General features: G+C 51.1%; 1 protein-coding gene across 2 annotated transcripts; it reads left to right on the forward strand.

The window, feature by feature from the left end:
• Window positions 1-828: 828 nt before the first annotated feature.
• CLEC4O (C-type lectin domain family 4 member O) lies at window positions 829-8415 on the forward strand. 2 transcript variants are annotated; one of them, XM_086698767.1, is made up of 7 exons: window positions 829-961; window positions 1295-1402; window positions 1910-1963; window positions 2060-2149; window positions 4435-4586; window positions 5461-5564; window positions 6972-8415. In XM_086698767.1, the coding sequence occupies exons 1-7, from the start codon at window positions 880-882 to the stop codon at window positions 7108-7110; spliced, it is 729 nt and encodes a 242-aa protein (XP_086554893.1). In that variant the 5' UTR covers window positions 829-879; the 3' UTR covers window positions 7111-8415. The 2 variants fall into 2 exon arrangements, with proteins under 2 accessions (XP_086554893.1, XP_086554894.1); XM_086698768.1 differs by lacking the exon at window positions 1295-1402.
• The last annotated feature ends 9988 nt before the right edge of the window (window positions 8416-18403 follow it).

Here is an 18403-nt window from a genome sequence, read left to right on the forward strand (position 1 = left end):
TCTTGGACAGTTTTTTTGTGAAAATGAAATGGGATAGAATGTATAAAGAAAGGGCATTTTGGGGCATCTGGGTGGCTCAGTCGGTTGGGCATCTGACTTTGGCTCAGGTCACGATCTCGTGGTTCATGAGTTCTAGGACCACATTGGGCTCTGTGCTGTCAGCTCAGAGCTTGAAGCCTGCTTCAGATTCTGTGTCTCCCTCTCTCTCTGACCCTCCCTGGCTCATGCTCTGTCTCTCCCTCTCTCTCTCAAAAATAAATAAACTAAAAAAAAAGAAAGGGCATTTCATGGTATTTGACAAACAGGGCAGTCAGTAAATACCAACTCCTTCTCCCTTTGTCATTGCATTATATTCAACATTTTACAACTTTAAAATAATAAATAGTTAATCAGCTAGCTAACTAGAGGAATGCATGAATGAATGCATGAATGAATGAATGGTGCTGGGAAGTGACACCCGCCTCAGTAGCCAAGAAAAGAGTCACACAAGTGATTTCCTAAGGCCAAATGTCCACCACTTACTGTGCAAACCTAGGATGACTGTTTGCACGAAGCTGTTAGAAGCAGAGAGGGGTGACGGTCTGAGTATAGGGATTTGGATCCAGTTCTGGGTTGTTTTGTGTCTTAACCACCTTGGGCGGAGATCAAGTTTGCAGGGGAAGCTCGGTGCCTGCTACCTCTGCCCCAGGTGCCCAGGTCCCTTCCCCCATCAGATTACTTGATCACAGGCCATCTAGAGATCTTGGGGCCCCACACTGAGCCAGGAAGGAAGACAAATGTGGGAGGGTTGGGGACGAGGGGATTTCCTTCTAAGGGCCGGGTAGAGTCACCCGACAGCCTGCAGGGCAGGGGCATCTCAGAGCTGAGTGAATTGTAGCCATGGCTGAAGCCAGGAACTTCCCAAACCCCAATGAGATTACCGCATTGAGAGCCAAACTCCCCCCGCAGCCGGGGAACACTGGTGAGTCAGGGAGCTGGGACCAGGGGCCCTTTTCCATGTCAGGAAGAGCTGGGTGCTGGGTTGCCCCGATTCCCTCACAGGTTGGAGGAAGGGAATATCAGGTTTGAGTCTTCCTGAGCCCCTTTTCAGCCCATCCGCCGTCACCGCCGTGACTTCTTATACTAGAGAGATGGCCTTCTTTTTCCAGCCCTTTCTAAGTCCTCCCGTCTGGTAGGTAGTGAACCCAGAATACCCCGGGGGATAAGGCAGTTTCCTGAAGACTGTTTGAGGCATCTCAGGGGGTGAGAGAGTGTATATCCTTGGGGAGAGGGAGGCTTACCTGGTTTCCCCCAGGTCGATGGGGACAGACGTCCAAGGATAAGACCTGGAGATATCTCTGCCTGGCCGTGTCCCTGATCCTGCTTCTCATGCTCATTATCCTCTGTGTGGTTCTGCCCAAAGGTAAGGCATCTGGGCCAATGGGGACAGGGTGACCACAGGGAAGCAAGCACCTTGGCTCCTAACCTGCAAAGGCAGGTCTGCAGGGCTGGTGCAGGGGTGGCCTGTCTTTGTCCCTAGTGGGATCATAATGGCAACAGAATGGAGCTCACTCCCCAACCAGTCTAACAGGCTGGGGGGCCTGCATGGGCCCAAGTCAGCCTGAGTTGTTGGTGAGTGTCTTCCCAAAGCTCATCCCCCAACTGGACTCGAACTCCAGGCTCCCTGCTAAAAAGTATACACCTGGACAAAGGTCCTGTCTTGCCGCTTACTAGCTGGATGCTTTAGACAAGGACGTTTACCTCTCTGGGCCTCAGTTTCCTCATCTGAAAAATGGGTGGGGCATTTCAGAGCCCCAGAATGCCTTGCTCTGGGAACGGGAGAAAGTCTTGGCCCCTTGGGGTTTGGGGAACAGGGAGAGACCCCAGGAAGGTTCTGGGATCCAGAACACCTACTTGCGCCTCTCCCCAGTCTTGAAGAGGACACAGCAGGTGCAGAAGGAAGTCATTCAACTGAATGAAAAAGGTGAGTGGGGGTCAACATGGTCAGCCTCCTGCCTCTCCACCAAATCTCCTCTCTCTGCCAAGACCTTGACCAGCCCTTTCTTTTTGGGCCTCCCAGTGATGCAGGGACTGGGGCATGCCAGGCACGACCTGGACTTCATTCGGGGTGAAATGTTCCGGCAAATGAAGGCTGTACTGGCAGGCAATGGTAAGGAGTGGGGGAGGGGAGGTGGAGAGGGAGGGGTTGTGCTCCCGTCACAGCACCTGTAACAGTGGTGGGGCTTGTGGCAAGTGGCTCTCAGAGGGGCACCCCGATGCCAATGGCTCCTCAGATCTTTTCAGAAAGTTCACGTGACATGATCAGATCACACTTAGAGTGGAGGGCTCCCAGGAAAACAAGACTTTTGAGACAGCCAGATCTGGTCTAGGCTTGTGGTTGTGCATGACCTTGGGCAGCCCATTTAAACCACTCTGAGCTTCAGTTTCCTCAGCTGTAAAGTGGGGGGGAAATTAACACTATCTTCTTTAAGACAGACTGTCAGGATCCGGAGCCTCCACTCTCAAAAACCACACTAGTGTGTTACAAAATGTGGTCAGTCCTTACCAGCACGTTAGAAGTACCTGGAGAACTTGCCACAGTGTAGATTTCTGAGCCCCAAGCAAACACTACTGGATCGAATGCTGCTGGAGGGAGTGTTCTTGGTGCTACATACTTTTTATATAACTTTTGCATGAGTAGATGAGATGCGGTATACCTACATTTAGTTCTTATTATTCATGTAGCTATGTTTTATGTGGTCCCTGCAAATGATGGATTGGCGAATACTGAATCATTGCAGAAATAACAGCATTAGTTTTACTTGACCCCCTGGTCATAACATTTTGTCAACTGGTCAATACATAACCTTGTTTTTGTGTGTTTCTGTATAAATGTAAAGTTTATTTTTATTTTTTTATTAAAATATTTTTTAATGTTTATTTATTTTTGAGAGAGACAGAGAGACAGAGAGCGAGTGGGGGAGGGGCAGAGAGAGAGAGAGAGATTGAGAGAGAGAGAGGAGACACAGAATCTGAAGCAGGCTCCAGGCTCCGAACTGCCAGCACAGAGCCTGACAGGGGGCTCCAACTATGAGATCATGACCTGAGCCGAAGTCAGACACTTAACCGACTGAGCCACCCAGGCACCCCTAAAGTTTATTTATTTTGAGAAAGAAAGAGAGGAAGAGAGAGAATCCCAAGCAGGCTCTGTGCTTTCAACACTGAGTCTGACCTGTGGCTCGATCCCAAGAACTATGAGATCATGGCCTGAGTCAAAATCAAGAGACGGATGCTTAACCGACCGAGCCACCAGGCTCACCTGTTTAAATATATTTAATAGATATTGTTTCACTAACATTGAACTCATGGCCAACAGCACTATAACTCATGCCTGAAGGAAGCTTACCTAATGCGCACGCATTTTCTCTGTAAGGCACGTCACAGCCTTCTTGCGCATGTAGGAACACTGACAGTGCTTTAGCACGACTCTTGAGGGCCTTTGTAAACAGCAAAATCACCTACAGAAGGCATAAAAACATGAAGCGCATGACACGAAATGGCCCACCAAAGGTGCACTTGCTTATGGTATGAGAAAAGAAACAGCAAGGCAGAACTTGCCTTATTCTGTCTGACTCCAGCTTTTTGCCACTCTGTGCAGGTCTGTGAGTGACAAGGAAAACCTCACAAGTATTGATTTGGGGGTTACCAATCAATGTTAACAAGTAGGTGAATTTACAAATATGGAGTCTGCAAATAACAAAGATCTACTGTGTGTGTGTGTGTGTGTGTGTGTGTGTGTGTGTGCGTTCACTAACTGGATATAGATGGATGCAGTGAGAATTCTCTGTATCACTCCTGAGCCCTCACTGCTGAGTTCCCACCTAACCCCCAGGAACCACTGTAATTATATTGTATAGTTATATATGTTTTTCTTCAGAGCACAGTTTCTTCAACTGTGCACCATTGATGTTTGGGGCTGAATCATTCTTCCAGTGGGGGGAAACTGTCCTGTGTAATGTAGCATCCCTGGCCTTGACCCACCTGATGGGATAACCTTCTGTCAGTTATGACAACCAAAAAAGGTCTCCAGGTGTTGGCCATTGTCCCCTGGGGAAAGAATCACTTCTGGCTGAAGACCACTGCTCTAGAGTTTCTTTAAGCAAATGAGGAATGTCAAAACTTATGTGCCTCTATTTTACACTAAAGTAGGATATTATTCACACTGTTCCTTGAGTCCCTTTTCCCCATTTCATAGGCTATCTATAGCATTTTCCTATTTCCATCTGATGAGGTTCAATAATGGGGGGTGCCATCTTACCAGGTAGTGAGCTTCCAACTGTTGGGTGTGTTCAAGTGGAGACCATTGGGAATGTGACCGGGGGTGATGGGGGACACACCCCTTCACCGGATGGGAAACTGGATATGCCAGTTTGGCTAATGGCTCCATTCTCACAGAATCCTCATGTGAGCCTTGCCCCCTGGACTGGAAGGTCTTTCAGGGCTCCTGCTACTTTTTCTCCCTGGACAACCTCACCTGGACCCAGGCTAATGATTCTTGTGCCCAGAAGCAAGCTCACCTGGTTATCATCAACAGCCGAGCAGAACAGGTGGGAAACGGAAGGTAGAATCTTAGCAGGTTGGGAGAGGGATTATAAAAGAATTTGGGGGTTCATATATCTGTCCCCTTTGGGGTCTAGCACAATACTCCTAGTATGGTCTTCAAGACCTGCTTCATCTTGCTTCAACCCAAGCTCACTGCTGTGACATGTGGGGAATGGACCCTGTGCACTGAGGTCCTGCCTCCAAGCTCTGATTCATGTAGGTCCCTTGGTTTGCAGTGCCCTTACTCTTGCTATCTGTGTGGAGAACTCCTACTCACCTGTCAAAACCCCAACACAAACATCCCTTCTCCATATTCTCTCATGACATCATCAGAGACCTTCACCACAGAACTTCACACTGCATCAGGGTTGTAAGTGTGAGGCTGGATCTAAATAATATCTGGCTCTCCTGGTCCAGAAACAAGGCTTGGCCTGAAGAAACGCATCAAGAGTGTCTTTTGAGCTGGGTTTCCAGCCAGAGATATTCCTACAGCCTAAGATGAAACCTTGCTCTGATATGCATTGACCTTAAAAAACAGTCACAACCAATATTTGTCCACTGCTTCTTTCTAGGTGCACATACCTCACACAGTCTATTCTTTTGATCTTGAGAATATGCTATGAAGTGGAGATTCTGTTCTTTCCATTATACAGATGAAGAAACCAAGGGGTGGATTAAATGTCTGAGGCCATACGATATGCACATAGTAGGTCTGGAGTTCGCATCAGGATAGAAAGTGCTGTGCGTGGCTGCCTCTGTCTGCTTGCCCACCCCAAATCCCCTCTACACCTTAGCCCTCCTCCGGTCCCCGGACACTCCAACCTCTGTCCTTTCAGCTCTGATGGAATTTTACCTCGCGCTGTGCCTTCTCCCATCTAGGACTTCCTGACATCAACTGAGCAGGTGACATCCTGGATAGGCCTCTTCAAAGAGGGCCAGAAAGGAAACCACAGGTGGATGGATGGCTCAACCCCCACCTACACGTGAGTCTCCCTGTCTGTGATGCAGATGTCCCTAACCACCCAAGACAGTCTTCCCCTAAGAGACTGGCAGGGCTTTTAAAGAGCGATTTTATGACCACTCCGGATGTTCCCCTGTCATTCATTCACTATTTACCTGAAGCAACTCCCAAAACACAAGCCCTTTCTATCATAGCAGCTATCGTTATTTTATTACCTGGGAATGGTGTTCCCATTTAAAATGCTTGAGAAACAGCAGATTCAATGCCAAACTGGTCCTGTGTTGCAGGACTTCTCAGAGCCTTGGATGTGCCTATTCAGGAGTATAATAATGTAGCCTTTGCCAACTGTATGAGTTTCCTGTAGTCGCTGTAGCAAAGAGCCACACACTGGGAGGTGAAAACAACAGAAACGTATTCTCTCACAGTTATGGAGGCCAGAGTCCCAAACCAATATGTCAGCAGGACTACACTCCCTCCAATGCCTGTAAGGGAGGATCTTTTCCTGTCTCTTCCAGCTTCTGGTGGCTCAGTTGTTCCTTGGCTCATGGGCCCATCACTCCAATCTCTGCCTCTGTGGTCACATACCCTTCTCCTCTCCCCTGTGTCTTCTCTCTTCCGTCCCTTATAAGGACACTTATAGTTGGATTGAGGCTCACTCAGTCAATCCAGGATGATCCCCTCTCAGCATCCTTCACTTAAGTTAATCTGCAAAGACTCCTTTCCCAAGTAAGGTCGCACTCACAGATATCTGGGGTTAGGATGTGGGCATATCTTTTCAATGGGGACAACACTGAACCCACTATACCTTCCTGGCAGTTACCTGCCTTCTCACACTCTTTGCTTTTGGACATTTCCATCTGCCAGCATCACCCTTCCCTGTCTGGCAAACTGCTCTGGATGGGTCCAGGCCCAGGGCATAATTAATCACCTTGGCAAACTCATCTGCCACCTGAGCACCTACCATATACCTTACATGCACTGGTCATCACATCCTCAGAATGTGCTCCCATTTTGCAAAAGAGGAAAACAGCGGCTCGGATATTAAGACTGTTGCCCTGGTCACGTAGATGACAGGTGGCAGAGCTAGACGTTGGACAGGGTGAATCTGGCTTCAAGGTGAATGGACCTCAGAGAAGGGGAGAGGGTCAGCGAGATGAGGGAGTCAGAGAAAGTGGCCCCAGAACTTGGAGACTCCCAGCTCCCCTGAAGACTGTTTCCTGTTGCTACTCCCATTTGAGCTCAGTCTCTCCACTTGGAAAAAAAAAAATGGGAAGGGGTTGACCAGATGACTACTGTAAGATGGGCTCAATAAATGATTCCCACTTGGGGCCTCAAGAACCTTAGGGCCAGACCCTCACTCATAGAGAGCAGGGTAGGGGGCTCAGGCACTGGCCCATCTACTCAGGAATTTGTGGGCATCTCTTGACAGTAACTGGGAGTCCAAGAAGCTACATGATAATGGAACTGCCCCCGCCTGCATGATGATACACAACCATGGATACTGGAGCAACTTCTCTTGTGAATCAGGGAGATTTGCTTTCATTTGTGAGAGGCGACAGAACTGCTAACCAAGCCCTTATACTGCACTTCCTGGGACTGATGCAGAACCCTTGATATACAGCCTCAAGCCCTATCCCTGCCTTCTCTGGGTTCTGAGTTCACAGAGGCAACAATAGAGGACATTTCTCCAAAGACTAGTGTCCTTTTCTTGGCATTGGGCTTGCTCACCCTTTATTTCCTTTCCCGATTTCTGCTGAGTGGAATGTTCCAGAAGCAGTCCTGGGCCCATCCTTGCAGGAGAATGATAATTCTTAACTTCCATTAAATCCAGGCTTGGCCACGATCTTGCTTGAGCTAATGAAATGTGATGGGAATTGACATGTGCCACGTTAAGCAGGAATCTTTTTTTAAAAAAATTTTTTTTTCAACATTTATTTATTTTTTGGGACAGAGAGAGACAGAGCATGAACGGGGGAGGGGCAGAGAGAGAGGGAGACACAGAATCGGAAACAGGCTCCGGGCTCTGAGCCATCAGCCCAGAGCCCGACGCGGGGCTCGAACTTCCGGACCGCGAGATCGTGACCTGGCTGAAGTCAGACGCTCAACCAACTGCGCCACCCAGGCGCCCCTAGGAATCTTAAGAGCCTTGTGTGGTTCTTCCATCTTCAATTTGCCCTTGTCAGAAGACCACCTCTTCCTAGAAAGGACAGCTCCTTCAAATATGGTCCTGCAGTGAAGAAGACCCCCTTCAGGCAGAGCTTCTGCTGACCCATAAACATGACCAAGAAGTGAATTTTTTTGTGGTTATTGGCCACTAAGATTTTGAGGTCACCAGTTGTTATCGCAGCATACTGAACTTATGCTGACTGATACAGGGGACAAAGTTCCATTTCATAAAACCCCAAGATCTAGGGCTTTCTTCTAACACAAAAAGCCTAAAGCTTGTGGATACGGGGTGATTGGGTCCCTCACATTCATTCAACATTACCATTACCTCAGCCAGCCTCTCCATCTTCCTCTTCAGCATCTCCCTCCAGGCCAGTCTCCTCTCTGGTTCCCAGTGAGATTGTTCTAAGACATCTCCAAAGCCCCTTCACCATCTGGCCACTTCCCTTTCTTCACGCCCCTCACACCTCCATGTGTTTGCTCTTGTAGTTTTCTTTGCCTGGAATGCTCCCTGCCCCTGGCTTCCTGTGGGACATTTCCTCATCCTTCACTGGGCCCAAATCAACTGGTACCATCTGCATGGGCTACTCAAGAGTCTGACTCTTGCTTTCCTATCAGAGACCTTTATTAACTTTGTGATTATGATTTACGTTGTACAATGCAGTGGATTCTTAACCCATTAAAAAAAAAATCCTTCAATCCCTTAACTGTGTCTTGCCATTTCTGTTAATTCCAAAACCTATGTCAGTTTCCTCCACATTTGTAAGCCTGGATTCTTGAGACCAAGATCTGTGAGAAAGTGCAGGCATCAGGCATTAGGATTAGGCATGGCCATTCCCTGCACCTGGCCCAGGCTCTCTTCCTTATACGTGTGTCACTCATGGCTAGATAGTCATGGCACAAGAAAGTTAAGGTCTGTCAGAATAATTGTTCTCCAACAAGTTTCATTTTGAATTGGCCAAAATAGCAATTTGGTCTGGTCCCTGCCATCTCTCTCGTCAGAATCTGAAACTGTATGGGGATGAGATACATGCCTGTATCGCTGCTGCAAAGAAGAGAAAAATAAAATGTGATTCTCTTCCAGGACCACGGAGGTGAGTGGTCAGAAACTAGGAGTGGCCTCTTGTTCTTCAGAAAGTGTAGCTGAAGTTCAGCTATTAGAAAAATGCAGTCGCCAGGTTGACCAGATGTCTCACAATGATTTGGCGAAGGGGACCAAATCATGTGCTCTCTCTGGATGCATTTTGCAACTGATTCATTCAGTAAAAACTCACAAGTACCTATAATATGCCAGAGACAGTGATTAAGAACCAGGGTGGACACACCTGTCACCAGGTTGCCTTGATGGGGCTTTGTAGTTTATGGCAGAGGGGGAGCTGATAGAACAGGGGTAGAGAGCAAGACGGAGTCACTCATGTCAAGCAGTAACTTATGTCAAGCAGGGACACACACAGCCAAAGACATACACCGAAACCAGCACAAGCTGATGGCATCCAGGACTGGTAACCTGCAGAGCCAAAAGAGGTCTGCTGAGGCCCAAGACGGATTCAGCTCTTTTTCAAAAGGGAGTATCCAGGGCGCCTGGGTGGCTCAGTTGGTTAAGCGTCCGACTTCTGCTCAGGTCATGATCTCGCAGTCCGTGAGTTCGGGCCCCACGTCGGGCTCTGTGCTGACAGCTCAGAGCCTGGAGCCTGCTTCAGATTCTGTGTTTCCCTCTCTCTCTCTGCCCCTTCCCTGTTCATGCTCTGTCTCTCTCTGTCTCAGAAATAAATAAACATAAAAAAAAAGAAATACTCTAGGTATTTCTTAAAAAAAAAAGGGGGGGGGAGTATCTTTGCAGCAAACTGTCAGACTCTCCAGACGCTGCCCCTTTCACATCTAAACGCATTGAAAAGGCGACTGCCCACAAGAGGTCTGCCCGATGTTCAGAGATCATCCTCCAGCACTTGAACATAATAACATAACATGTGCGGGGAGCTGACCCAGACCAGACTGAAGCCTCATCCCAGCTGTGCGCTCACGGACTGACCTCGCATTTGCTTTGTTAACTTCTTACCCCTTGCGGTGCCTTGTTAGTTGTGTGACTTTGTCTTGCACTTTGCTTTGTGTGACGTGAGTGAAGCCAAGTTAAACACGTAGTAAAATGTCACTGAGTTTGGAATCCTGAGCCTGCTTTACAATTACGTTAACCTTGCCGTATGGCTGAACAAAGCGGACCCTGTGGGGACACACACAACATGTGTATGTGCCTCCATAGAGTGCTCGCGACGGGGGGTCTGAACAAGCAACAGTGGGACCTGATCCCCACTGGGGAAGGATCCAAATCCAGGAAAATAATTTCATCGCAGCCCACCCTGACTCTGAGAGAACATCCGTTTATTTGTTGACTCTGATGCTACAGCCAGTCCAAGAAAGTAGCATTTTGCTCGTGTGGACTCTTTAACTCATATTTGCATAAACTAGTTTCTCCCCCTGAGAAGGTAAACACCAGAAGGAACCGCATCTTGCTTGCTCTGTGTTTGAATTTCTAGAGCCTGGAACGCAGAAATCTCTCAATGACGTTTGGTGAATGAATGGATGGATAAGTTCCAAAGGCACGGGGTAAGGTAGGCAAACAGTGAGCTGGCTCTGTTCCTTCTGGCCACAGTCCTACAGGGCTCCCCTGAGTGACAAAATAATAACATGTGCTAAGTGCCAGACAGTTTATACGTTAGGCAGATGCTATTACTATTAGCTTCCCCGTATTCAGACAGAGAATCGGAGAGGTGAGGTCATTCCCAGGATTTCCACCTGAGTCTGTCTGATGTGAGTCAGTGCCCTGAGGCACAAGGGCTACCAAAGTTACCACACACAAGATCTGTCCTTGCCTATTAATCTGTGTTTAAGAACCTGAAGAGAAGTGAACAGTTTGCACTAGTGGCCAGCTAGTCTTTGTTGAAAGAAGTAAACGACAAGCCCCAGGAATTCGCTGGAAGCCATGTCTTGGGGCAGCAGGCGATTAGAAGCATTGTCTCAACCCACCACCGCCAGCCTCATCCCATGCGTTTAGAGCTCATCAGCCAAGGCCCCTAGGCACACTTCCTGGAGGACGCAGAGAGGTGAACAGAGTTAGGCTCATCAGGAGTCGGTCGATGGCATTAAAGAACATGCTGGGACCCCTTCCCTGCACAGCCTGCCAAACCCCCTGGCATACCAATCCCTGGAAGCCAAGATGGGGCTCATTACTGAAAGAGTCACAGGACTTCAAGTGACAGCTGGGGACTCATTAAAAGTTGGCTCACAATTCCCCACCCTCCACTTCATTTGTGGAAATTAAAGAGTCCCTGTGGAGCAGCCACACCCTGCAGGCAGATGAGATTTGATGCACAGCCCAGGGCTAAGGTGGAGACAGGGCCAGGGATTCACCCCCTCTGGAGAACTGATCCCCAGATAGTTTTCTGACTTTGACTCAAGCCCAAACCTGGCCATTTGATTAACATCAAGAGACAGAAGTGGCAACTGAGGTGACATTCTCTTCCCCCAAGCCACAGGATTCCCAGAGCTGCAAACAGCTGAATGCTACAACATGCACACTGGGGCTCCGGGCAGCAGAACCCAAGCGTGCAAAGCACCTGCTGCCGATCGTGGCCGCTGTGATCGCTCCGCGCTGCTGACTATGCGGGTGGGGGTGTCCAGAGCTCCGAGGGCGGCTGACAATTCTACTTCTGCAGCAGGCTCACTGCAGTTATGGGTATTACCTGGCCAACACCGCCCCTCCTTCCCCACTACACTGGCAGCCCTGAGAGGGCAGGACCAATCTGAACTTGCTTAGCATTGTGTCCCCCCAGCCGGGCACCTAATAGGTGTTCAATAAAACTGGCTGAGAGAACAAACTAGCCTCTCACTACAACCCTATGGGAAGTCCGTGTGCTGCAAGGTCCCCCTGAGGTGTGAATGGCTATTCCCCAATTTATCTGAAATTCACTGACATCACAGCCAGTCTCCCTCTTGTAAACTGTGTGCTGTCTACTGCCCGTTGGGGTTATGGGGTAACGCACTCTGTAATCTGATCCCCACCTGCTATTTTAGGCCATTTTGAGCCACTCACCCCTCTTGCTGCCCAAGACTCTGTCATGTCGGCCTTACTCTGTTCCTTGGATGGACAATCATCTTTTTGCCTCAGGTCCTTTGGACATGCTGGCCTTCGGCCTGGTGTACCCTTTCCTCTCACTCTGCCCGGTGTACCCTTTCCTCTCACTCTGCCCCTGGAACAAATGTCGCAGCTGAAATGTCACTTTATCCACGAACCCTCCCCCCTATGCCCATCTGTACCCTCCCTACTCTCTGTGGATTGGTTTTTGGGCTCCTACAGCCAACCGCCTTCCTTCCCTCAAACTCCTCACCCTCTCGTCTACATTCAGTTATCCATCATCCACCCTCGCCCTTCTACTGTAATGTTCACAGGAGCAGGTATGTCAGTCATGGTGGGCTCCCTGGCGAAGGGCTCAGGCATTGCATACACAGCTGTTGGACACATGCTGGCTGGGGCTGGACTTCCTCTGAGCTGGAGATAAGAGTTACCTCGTGCACAGTCTTTGGGTACCGAGGCCGGACATGCTTATCAAACTAAGCAGCTGGTGTGCGGGCGTTCCAACTTTACCCAGTTATCAAAGAGCAGATCAAGCATGAGGCTTCCTCCCCCCTGCACCGTGAGGGGATGAGGGGGGACTTCTTAAGCAAGACGATGACCAAGGATTTGAAGACTTCTTCAGCTTGACTTAACTGGGCAATCCGCAGTGGGAGTTTTGTCCTATAAACACTCACGGTGTCCCTGGTTTGTGCTACAGATGGAAAGTGACTGGACCCGAGCTCCACCTCTAAGAGCAACTGGACAGGAGGGGGAGACAAGCGAGCGCTGAGGTCATTCAAATCTGGGAGATAAATGCCGTGAAGATACAACCGACTCCCAGGACGCCACAGCCCCCAGACCTCCCTGAGAGCCATCCAGGTACAAAGAGCCAGGAAGGAAAGCCACTGACAGTGAACTCACCACCAACACTAGAGGGCGCCGTCCTGTACTTGTGTCTGGGCTCAGGTGGAAGACACAGGGGCGCGGTGCGGTGGAGGGAAGCAGGTGCAGGGCTCTACTCTTGGGGACAGGCTGGGTCTGAGCCACCTCTCCGTCTGCAGCTGTGAGCAAAGGCTCTGGCACCAGCAAGGGCTGATGGTCGTCTGGGGGACAGAGCCACTTGAACAATGCTCCTCGGTCACCCCTGGTCAGACCCGGTGGCGAGACCCAGAAATGCACGGGCCTGTCTGGGAGAACAGCTGAGCAGAGCTGCAAGGCTGTGGTTCAAAGCGACTTTGGTTATTGGCCGTTTATCTCCGGTGGCCACACACTCACTGCCGGGCACACAGCAGGTGCGCAGGAAATACCTGTGAGACAAACGAAAGCAGGGTGCCCATCGTTCAAGAAAACATTTGAAATGGGCGCTGAGCGGGGAGAGGAGCTCGTGTCGACCAAGCACCTACTGGGTGCCAAGCTCTGCACACATGGTGTCTGTTATCCTCATTCAGCCCCATTTCACAGAAGAGCAGGTGAGGCCCAGAGAGGCCAAACCACTTGTCTGGGGCCACAGCGCCCTCTCCAGGCAGGGCTGCAAGCTGCAGCTGAACTGAGACCTTGGTCTCCACTCCTCCTGGGGCTTGGTATTGACTCCCGTGTGCGATGTTAGCCTGGTATCCTGACCTCTCTGGCCATCCAGAAGCAGCAATAAAAGAGATTTCTCCTTCGTCCTGAGCTCATTTCTTGGTTGACCGTGTGTTTCTCTGATGCCTTTCCCGATTTGAGTTGTGCCAGAAAATCCCCCAGATTCCCCCCACATTCTGGCTCTTCTGCTGTCCCAGTGGGATAGAGCTTAGAGGAGAGTGTTGGCTGGACCTCAGTCCAGGCTGGCACCTCCTTCCAGCCCACTCTCTCTTCCTGGGCCCTAGAGGCGTGGTCCTGCGGTGCCTCCAAGTCCCTTCACATTTTGGGTCCAGTCTGACTCCCCAGCCTCCTCTGAGCCCGTTCTGGACACTTCTCCATGCCTTGGCTCTGCTGGTTCCTCTGCCTGCTGTTCCGTCCCTGGCACCGTGTGCGGGAGACTTTTCATCCTTCAGAGTTCAGCTCAGGTGGCATGTCCCTCCTTTGCCACCTGCACTGTGGGGTCTCACAGCACTCACTGCATGCCTTCCTTCACTGTTTTCTTTAATGCATTTTTATTGAACATTTACTATGTGCAGGAATCATTTTTGATGTTGGGAACACAGCATGGAACCAGTGAGGCACTGTCCCTGCCCTCATGATGCCACAGTGTCATGGGAGACAGCAACCCGTAACCAGGTAAGGACAACACTGTATGATAGGGGATCTCCGGGGAAGGGAGGAGTCAGAGAGGCACCAGACCCAGCCAGGAGTGGGGTAATCACGAAAGGCTTCCTGGAGGAGGTGGCAGGTGATCTGAGACCAGTTAGTTGAGGCAGATGGGAGGGAGGCATGAGGGTTGTGGTGGGACCTGGGGTGAGAGTCTGGTACATTCAAGAAATTGAAAATGCTCCCATCCCATTTTAGCTTAGAGATGCAAAGTGGGTGTTGGAAGAGAGAGAGGGGGCTGAGAGGAAACTGGAGGGACTAACAAGGAGCAGACTTTTGGCTGCAGGGAGGCATCTGGGACTAGGGAGCCATGGATGGTTCTAAGCAAGGGGAAGGATGGAATCTGGTTTGTTTAGCAGGATCCCTCTGGTGTTGTGTGGGAAGCAGGTGCAGAGGTCAGAGCCAAAGCAGAGAACAGAAGCAGGGGGGATGCTGTAGTGGGTTTAAATAGTGTCACTCAGAAATGTGTGTTCTTGGCACCTGGGTGGCTCAGTCGGTTAAGCGTCTGACTCTTGATTTCCACTCAGGTCATGTCTCCCGGTCATGAGATAAAGTCGGGTTCTGTGCTGACAGCATGGGGCCTGCTTGGGGCTCTCTATTTCTCCCTCTCTCTCTGCCCCTCCCCTGTTTACATGAGCACTCTCTCTCTCTCTGTCTCAAAATAAAGAAATAAACTTTTTTAATAAAACAGGAAAAACCCAACTACAGTATTGAAAAAAAAGAAGAAGAAATGCGTGTCTGCTTGGAACCTCAGAATTGTGACTTTGTTTGGAAATAGGGTCTTTACAGACGTAAATAGATAACGATCTCGAGATGAAATCCTGGGTGGTGGTCCCCCAAATGGCTGGTGTCTAATGACTGGTGTCCTTACAAGGAGAGGAGAAGATATATAGACGTGAGAAGTTCATGGGAAGACACAGGCAGAGATCAGAGTGACACAGTCAAGGTGCTGGTGACCTCCAGAAGCCAGGAGAGAGGCGTAGGCCTGACCCTCCCTCAGAGCCTCCAGAAGTGGGTCCCCCTACCCAAGCCTGGCCTCCAGAACTGTGAGGCAGCACACCGCTGTTGTTTTGAGCCACCCAGTTTGTGGCCATTTGTCTCCTCGGCCCCAGGAAACTAATACACGGGCTGGTGCCGTGTTCCAGGTTACACGTGCCCGCCCCAGGTGGGCGTGTCGGAAGTGACAACACGGATCCAGGAGGAGAGTGGAGGCTGAGCTGCGTTGCGGCCCGAGAGCGAGGCCAGCCCGGCTGCGGGTGGCTGGGGCGGCCTGGCACCGTCTCCTCCCTCCTCAGTCCTTCAGCCTGGGGCAGCCTGGGCCCAGAGCAAGGCCATGCTGTGGAGAGCCCATCTCTGGCCCGGTGCCTCTGCCTCTGCAGAGGCCGGACGTCAGCCCCTCCTCTGGACCACTGCCAGTGTCTGGGACGCGGGGCTTCCTCACCAAAGTGGGCACCAGCCTGCTCTGGGAGGCATCCTCTCTGGGAGGCCCCGGGGTGCCTGTTGGTGGGGTGTGGATGGAGCTCGGGCACTGGGAATGGAGTGTCCACACTCCACACTCCCTGAGGGGGAAGGGGAGGGGCATCACCTCCTTTTGTGTTCCCTGCCCTGTCCCCTTAGAGGTCCTCTTCGTACCTCCTTGTCCCCACCTAACCCTCCTCTGCGGGGTTTCAGAACAGCCCAGCTCCCAACTGGGCACAGAGGGCCTCAGGGAAGGTTTGGAGGCCACATGTACCCCTGTGGGCTAATCTCAGGGAAGTCTCTAGCTGTCTCCCTGAGGCCCCCTCCTGACTCTGGGGCCCTGAGGGTGCCCTCCCCCCGCCCCTCCCCCCCCCCGCCCCCAGCACAGGTCTCCTCTGGGATGCCTTTGGAGAAGAGCTTGAAAATTGCAGGAGCAACCTCCCGCCCTGCCTACCCCACTTTGGGGCTCCTGGTGTTGAGCATCAGTGGGGAGACCCAGGGCTCCCGCTGCTACCCCCTCAGAGCGCTCCCGCAGCCGCCAACGGAGGGTGTGCCCCTGGGTGTCTCCCCGGAGGAGGCTATGCAAGCCCGGGTTGTGGGGAAGGACTGTGGGTAATCAGAGTGTTGGGGTGGATCTTGGGACCCAGATCCCAGCCGAACGAAGTCCGAGGCAAACAGGATCTGAGTGGAGGCCTCTGATTCCCGAATTGTTGACCCAGGCGGGCCGCGTACGCACAGTGCACGCACATCCGATGCGCATCCTGGCTGTGGCGGTAGATCTTAGGGTGAAGGTTGTCAGGGACACGGGCGTCAGTCACCGTCTTCCGGCTTCTACTGTGAGAGCGTCTGTCTGTGTGTGCCTGCAGGCTTGCCTATAGCCGCGACTCCGCGGGTGCGTGAGTCCTTCCCCAGGCGGGGTCTCTGATCTGTGTAACTGCCCGGGTCTGATCGCAGCAGGTACATGTGGGCCCCCTGTGTGCATATCTGGTGTGAGAGCTCACAGCAGCTGTGCGGGTTGGGAGGGGACGGGAGGTGGAGTACAGGTACATGGAGATGGGGGGACACACCCACCCACGTGTAGGTGTTGGTGAGACACAGGGGGCACCGGGGTCCCCGTCCGTAGGAACGGGAGGGCCTCCCCTTCGGCTCTCACACACACCTGGGCAGAGGCTCAGGGTCTCCTGCCAGAAGGAACAGGAAAGCATAAGGGGGTGGTGGGTTCTTCCTCCCTCTGCTCCTGACTGGCCCTGGGCACTCAGACCCTCCCTCTCCCTCTCTGGGGACAGTCTGGGCTGTGAACCAGGGGAGCAACAGCGCAGAAGTAGAAGGGGGCCAAGGAAGGCCCACTTTGCTTTCTTTTATTATTATTATTATTATTATTATTATTATTTTAGAGAGAGAGAGTGCATGCACAAGTAGGGGAGAGGGGCAGAGGGAGGGAGAATCTTTTTTTCAATGTTTATTTATTTATTTTGCGGGGGGGCAGAGAGAGAGGGAGAGGGTCCCAAGCAGGCTCCACACTCAGTGCAGAGCTTGACCCAGGACTCCATCCCACAACCCTGGGTTCACGACCTGAGCCAAAATCAGGAGTCTGACGCTCAACCAGCTGAGCCACCGGGCACCCCAGTCCCATTTTTGCTTTCTAAAACAATGGGGCAAAAATCACATAATATAGAGTTAGCAATTATAAAGGTGGCTTTTTTTTAAGTTTATTTATTTATTTTGAGAGAGACAGAGACAGCACAAGCGGGGGAGGGGCAGAGAGAGAGGCTGGGAGAGAGAGAATCCCAAGCAGGCTCTGTGCCCTCAGTGTGGAGCCCAGTGTGGGGCTCGAGCTCACGAACCGCAAGATCATCACCTGAGCCGAAATCTAGAGTCTGATGCTCAACTGACTGAGCCACCCAGGTGCCTCCATCCTTGCCATTTAAACTTTCACAATGTCATGACATGCGCACCTCTATTTGGTTCCATACATGTCACAAGCACAAAGGGAGATCTACAAGCCATTAACAGTCACCCTCGGCTTATCCTGCTTCCATCCCCCCCGCACCGCAACCACTGGTCTGCTTTCCGTCTTGATGCATTTATCTCCTTTGGATATTTCTCATAAACGACATCCTACAACATGCGGTCTTTGTGGCTAGCCTCTTTCGCTCAGCATAATGTCTTTGAGGTTCAACCGCGTCGTAGCATGGGCCACGTGTTGTGCTTTTGGTATCCTGTTACATGGGCATGCCACTTTTCATTTATCCACTCATCTGTTGATCCATCCTGCGATTAAAAAAAAAAAAAAATGTTGCGTTTTTGCATCAAGCCTGTTGGTGGCAGAAAGGAAAGCAGAGAGACAGAGAGGGGACACCAGATGGAGCAGGTGTTTGGAAGGAAAGCTACCTTTACGGGGAGCTGGGCCAGATGTGAGTCTGTTGTCACTTGGGGAAGGATGTGGGAGAACCTGTAGCTGGGAGCCTTGCTTGCTCCAGGAAGCAGGAGGTTGGGGATAGTGGCGTGGCTAGGACTCGAGGGGCGGGTATTCAGAGAATGGCATCGTGAAATGATCAGCGATACAGCAGGGGTCAGAGAATGCGACTCTGGTGATGCCAGTCAGGCCATGTCCTTGTGAGGGACTCACGCAAGTCAGGCCGCACAACAACCACAGTAGCTAAGAACCGAATGTGCATCCCTTCACCTACGTGCCATGGCAGCCGTGTGGAGTAAGCATTATTATTCCATGTTCCAGGTGAGCTAGTAAGGGATTCTGCTGAGATTTAACCAGAGCCTACGTCCTCTCCATGATACGCAGGAGATGAGACTTCCAGCTGAGCTGGCTGTTAGGGAGTAGCTGG

Source organism: Puma concolor, chromosome A2 (assembly GCF_028749965.1).
Source record: "Puma concolor isolate L17-30 chromosome A2, mPumCon1.1.hap2, whole genome shotgun sequence".
Lineage (NCBI taxonomy): Eukaryota > Metazoa > Chordata > Mammalia > Carnivora > Felidae > Puma > Puma concolor.

Coding starts and splice junctions, on each gene's coding strand:
- CLEC4O (XM_086698767.1), top strand. CDS start 880: ATGGCTGAAGCCAGGAACTTCCCAAACCCCAATGAGATTACCGCATTG. Junction 1,403..1,909: donor CTGTGTGGTTCTGCCCAAAG/GTAAGGCATCTG, acceptor GCCTCTCCCCAG/TCTTGAAGAGGACACAGCAG. Junction 1,964..2,059: donor CATTCAACTGAATGAAAAAG/GTGAGTGGGGGT, acceptor TGGGCCTCCCAG/TGATGCAGGGACTGGGGCAT.